The 5,596-nt window shown below is 44.4% G+C and overlaps 1 protein-coding gene across 1 annotated transcript; it reads left to right on the top strand.

The window, feature by feature from the left end:
* Nucleotides 1–473: 473 nt before the first annotated feature.
* Nucleotides 474–5,395, top strand: prnpb (prion protein b). The gene is made up of 2 exons (XM_061926768.2): nt 474–776; nt 3,164–5,395. The coding sequence occupies exon 2, from the start codon at nt 3,168–3,170 to the stop codon at nt 4,641–4,643; it is 1,476 nt and encodes a 491-aa protein (XP_061782752.1). The 5' UTR covers nt 474–776; nt 3,164–3,167; the 3' UTR covers nt 4,644–5,395.
* The last annotated feature ends 201 nt before the right edge of the window (nt 5,396–5,596 follow it).

A 5,596-nucleotide genomic window follows, 5' to 3' on the forward strand; every position in this document is an offset into this window, starting at 1 on the left:
TTTAGTGACACAGTATCGACACAGTATCAACACAGTTTTGCAATGTGTCGAAACGCTTCATGACGCCTCACCAACCCATCAATAACTGTCAGTTTAGGCTGCTCGCCGGCTCCTCATCACCACTTCAAGATGGCGACCGAATTTCTCGCGTCACAGCAGCCAATGCGGCGTCTACTTATAAGATGTCTATGCTTGGCCCAACATATTACTGCACATTTACCCAATATAATGTCTGTATTGATTAAATAATATTTATGAAACTATTCAACGTAAAAAATAAAACAAAATGACACAAAGCAAATTTCTGTGCGAAGGTCACTATTTCTTCACCGCCCTCCGGTGATGTTGTGTGCAAAAACGAGCACACCATATCCGGGGACGCAACCAACCTTGAGCGCTGTTCCGCCCAAGTACGCATGCGTCAGATGTGCGCTTGTTTTACGACACCGGGCGTGACAGCTCCATTGTTGCCCAAACCTTACGACTGCGTTTACTCAAGACAGGTTTGCAAGATTAGTTGTATTATTAAAACAACACAATGTAAGCGTTCCACCACAAAACTGTACATAAATCTCGTTTCTATGTGAAGGTCACTGTTTCCTCACCGCCATTCTGGTCTCCGTTGCGTGCAAAACAAACGCACCCTTAAAGCGGGGACCAAGCCCTCCTCAGCGAGCGAAGAAGGGGAATAAAAAGACGACAACAACACGTTCTCTTCAAATATTAACATCAAACAATCGAATTTAGCGGTCTTCTCGTCGTGAGACACTCTCCAGGTATGTGTGCTAATACGACGATAAAGTTGATTCCATCCTTAAATAAGGTCACGTTCCATTTGGATTATGTCGTTTTATTCTAACGGTTTAATGCGCCTTTAGTGCGCTGCTGGCTATAAATAACAACAATGTGGGTTCATGTTTGTTTTTTAATACAATTTTTACTTATTTTATTTGTATTTTTATTATATTTGTTTTTGTTATTGTAGTATGTTTTTCTTCTGTGATGTGGATCCCATTCGGTCTGAAATAAATGACCATAACGGACAAGCGGTAGGAAATGGATGGATGGAATATAATAACGAAGCGGATGTTTACATACAATTATTTTTTAATGGTCAAAGATGCAACCAATGAAATAACATTAGAGGAGATCAATGATGTCATACTGTTACCGTAAGCCCTTCTACTCCTGGACCGCTGCATACAAAAGGGTGAAACTGCGTCAAAAATATGCATCGCTACACTGTTGTCTGTGCTATTATTTGTCGGACAACTTCACCACATATTGACTTGAAATTTCTCACACAGCTCTACAAAAACACGTACCGTAACTTCCAGGTGTTTGGCCGAATCATCACAAAATTTGGTCCACGCCTTTAGGGGACTGACGAGCACACACCTGTGAAATTTGAGCAAAATTGGTTGAGAAACATAGCGTAGCGATCTGGTACCAACTAAGGCTGCAGCTAACGATTATTTTTCTATCGATTATATTTTTTTTCGATTAATCGGTTAATCTATAGATTTTTTTTTTCGATTAATCTATAGATTATTTTTCCTTTTACCGATTTTTTTTTTATTTAAAATGAAGATGAAAAAATAAATGTAGGCCAGTTTTTTCAAAAGGCATGGCTTTTATTTACCCAAAAAAAAAAGTATGGCCACTCAGTCAACATTGACAACAACATGACAAAATATTCTGTAACAATGTAAACATTTAAAACTTTTAACATTTAACAAAATTAAAAGTAGCTTATTTGCTTTTTAATGTGCAAATATAAAAGTAAACATCCAGTGCAAATCTGAATATTCTGCAATAGTATAAGCATTTCAAAAGTAAAAGTATTGCTTATTTTGCTTTAAAATGTGCAAAAATAAAGATAAACATCCAATACAAAAAAGTGCAAAACGAAAATAATCTGTAACAATGTAAACATTTCAACAAAAGTAAAAGTATTGCTTATTTGCTAAAATGTGCAAAAATAAAAAATAAACATCCAATACAAAAAAGTGCAAAACAAAATATTCTGTAACAGTGTAAACATTTCAACAAAAGTAAAAGTATTGCTTATTTTGCTTAATAACACAACAATGATAATATGATTAAAGTGAAAGTTAATTGTTGGTTTGTACATAGTATATGTAACCGTTAATGTTGTAAAAGGTATTTGCACAACTAATTAACGTTAGCGTTTGTGACACGTCTTGTGCCGTGGGGTTCTTTCAGGACCGACAGACTGAACGCCAGACGGCTTTGCCAGGTTTACAATCTTTTAATTTTACACAAAGTCTTTTCTCTTCCAACTCTTTTCTCTTTCTTTCCTCGCTTTTCAGCTCCTCTTCCTCGCTCGCTCGTTGTCCCCTGTCTCTGTCTCTCCTCCTCTCTCGCTCCACGTCAGCTTCACTCGGACTCCTTCCAGTCTCTCTTCCCTTTCTCTCTGCTGCTCCCCTTTTCTTCAGCGAGAGGAGATTGGATGATCGTGCCCAGGTGCACGGATCGCGCACCTGGGCACGATTGCGGCGTCGCTCCCGGCGCGCCCCACCTCGCCGCTCGCTCGCCGGCCCCACCTCTCCACAGCGTTAAAGAGGAGTGCGTCTTTGTAAACACTGCACGCCAAACGCACCTCTCAGAGCGAAACGGTGCTTTAGTTTATGAATTTACAACGCAGATACAAATGACACATTCATGTTTTTGTGTAATGATGACAACGTATACTCACGCGGACGATTGACTAGTTGATGGTGATGGCAAGAACGCTGTCGGTTTTCTTTTCAAATGTTCGTTCATAGCCGTTGTGCTGCTATGATAGGCCATTTCCGCTCGACACAGTGTGCATACAACAACATTATTAGGCCGTTTATTGAAATACTCCCACACTTTTGATGACTTTTGGCGTGCTTTTTCCCCCTCGCTCGCACCGTCTGCTTTGCGATCCGCCATGACAGTAGTGTGACGTAAATATGCGACGCATCGACGCACAAAAATGGCGTCGACGTATTTACGTAACCGATGACGTCGACTACGTCGACGCGTCGTTTCAGCCTTAGTACCAACTATGGGTATCCAAACAATACCCTGTTACTGGAGGTTACCAAAACAAGGGCGACCGCCCAGGACCAGGTTGGCACCAAGCTCAACGTCTAATCATTTGTCTTCTTTTCAGGGCCATGATGAAGAGGTGGCGCCAGGTGGCTTTTGCGTCGTTCCTTCTCGTTTGCCTCCTCAGCACTCAGTCCACATGGGCCAAAAGGGGGGGCAGCAGCAGCAGCAGATCCTCATCCTCCGGCAGTCGCGGCGGGTCGCAGTCCAAGCCGTCCAGCACTAATCATGGAAGCTCTTCCAACCGGAACACCAATCCGTACCCGTCTGGTGGAAGTTACCCGGGGGCGGGCACCAGAAACACGGGAGGAGGGTATCCCAGGCAGAACCCAGCAAGTAACCCGGGTGCCGGAAGTTATCCCAGACAGAACCCAGCGAGTAACCCGGGCGCCGGTAGTTATCCCAACCAATCTCCCGGGCGAAACAATCCTGGGGGTTATCCGAACCAGAACCCTGCGGGGGGTTATCCGAACCAGAACCCTGCGGGGGGTTATCCGAACCGGAACCCTGCGGGGGGTTATCCGAACCAGAACCCTGCGGGGGGTTATCCGAACCGCAACCCTGCGGGGGGTTATCCGAACCAGAACCCTGCGGGGGGTTATCCAGCTGCTGGGGGATACCCCAACCAGAACCCTGGAAGAGGTAACCAGTATCCCCAAGGTGGAGGCTACCCAGCAGGAGGCAGCTACCCAGGAAGAGGGGGTACCAACCAAGGATATCCGGCTGCTGGGGGTTATCCTAACCAATACCCTGGAAGGTATAATCCAAATCAACCTGGTGGTGGTTACCCGGCTGGAGGGTACCCAGGTGCAGGGGGCTATCCAAACAGGGGCGGCTACCCAGCTGCCGGGGGCTACCCAGCTGCGGGTGGGCAGGGTTGGGGCAACCCTCAAGGAAACTCCAATAATAAGATCATGAGTCCTCACATCGGGGGTGCGTATGGATACGGCGGTCGCGGCATGGGAGGGTCCCCGTTCTCTCATTCTGTCCAGCAGATGGGCTACAAACCCAAATCCAGCGGCTTTGCCAAGAAAGCCATCCTGGCCGCCGGCGTCGGCGCCGTCGCCGGTATGGCCGTCGGGTACGGACTCGGGCGCTTCCCTCGACCGCACTTCAACTTCCGCAACCCGGAAGAGGAGTCGTACTACAACAACTACATGTACCGCCGCTACGGCTCCCGCTCCACGGACGAAAAGGACTTCGGCCGCGACTACGAATACAAGCTCCCCCCGCGGGCGGAGACCTACGAGGCCTTCATGGGGAAATGCATGAACAGGACGGACCTCCTGAAGGACCAGGGCAAAGGCGACTCGTCCGCGGACGACGACACGGTGAGCATCGAGGAGATCGGCTACCCGTCGCTGGTGGAGCAGATGAAGGCGCGGCGCTGCGTGGAGGAGTACATGGTCTACTCGGAGCGCTTCCTGAAGGAGCGCCAAGCCGAGCGGCAAGTCCAGGGTCGCGGCAGTCCTCTCCGCTTCGGGGTGGCGCAGCTTTTCCCGTCCCTGCTGATGCTCCTGTCCAGCCTGCTCCTGCTCCAGTAAGGACTTTTTAGTCCTCCATTACAGTCCAGCTGCACGTGTACATGACAGTAATGCTGAATGTGGCTCATACTTAGTCCTGATCAATACTAACATGCTTACAAGTACCGGACACACGCTTTTATACATGCAGGTCCCAAACTAAACCTTTTTCATTTGCACTTCCAATTGTTGAGCACTGAATACGTCAAAACATGTAAATATATTTGTATCATTATGACTTTCCGCGCCCTAAGTCTAGGACAGTCCAGCGCCTGCTGTGTTAAATAATAATATTGTAATCGGAGCTCAAACAGGTCTTGCATGGCACAGTGTGTGCAAATAAATAATATTACATTGGAATTTTTCATCACTATTTAATGTGGATAAACATTACAAGGAAAAAAAAAAATAATGTCACGCCTATTATAAGAATAAAAGGGGCGGGGGGGAAATTTAATGGGAGTAAAGTGATAACATTACAAGAATAAAGTTGTAATTTTACCCTCCACAAAGTCAGATTTTTATGAAAAAAAAAATAAAAGTGGAGAAAAAAAAAGTGGAAAACCTCACAATTAATTTTCCTGAGGGAACTCTCCTGAAGGAATCAATAAAGTACTATCTAATTTCACCAGAATAAAATTGTAATAATAGTGTTTTATAATTAAACATTTCTAGGAACAAAATTGTGATAATAAAATACTATTATTACAATTTTATTCTGGTGGAATTATGACGTTTTCCACTTTTTTTTCTCCATAAAAATCGGACTTTTTTGGGGGTAAAATTACAACCCATGTAATCTATGTAATAATTTTAGTAGAATAAAATTGTAATAATAGTAGTTTATTATAAAAATGTTCCTCGAAAATTTTTATAATAAAATACTATTATTACAATTTTATTCTGGTGAAATTATGACGTTTTCCACTTTTTTTCTCCTCCACTTTATTTTTTTGGGGGGGTAAAATTACAAC

Source organism: Nerophis lumbriciformis, linkage group LG32 (genome assembly GCF_033978685.3).
Source record: "Nerophis lumbriciformis linkage group LG32, RoL_Nlum_v2.1, whole genome shotgun sequence".
In the NCBI taxonomy this organism is placed as follows: Eukaryota; Metazoa; Chordata; class Actinopteri; order Syngnathiformes; family Syngnathidae; genus Nerophis; species Nerophis lumbriciformis.

Coding starts and splice junctions, on each gene's coding strand:
- prnpb (XM_061926768.2), top strand. CDS start 3,168: ATGATGAAGAGGTGGCGCCAGGTGGCTTTTGCGTCGTTCCTTCTCGTT.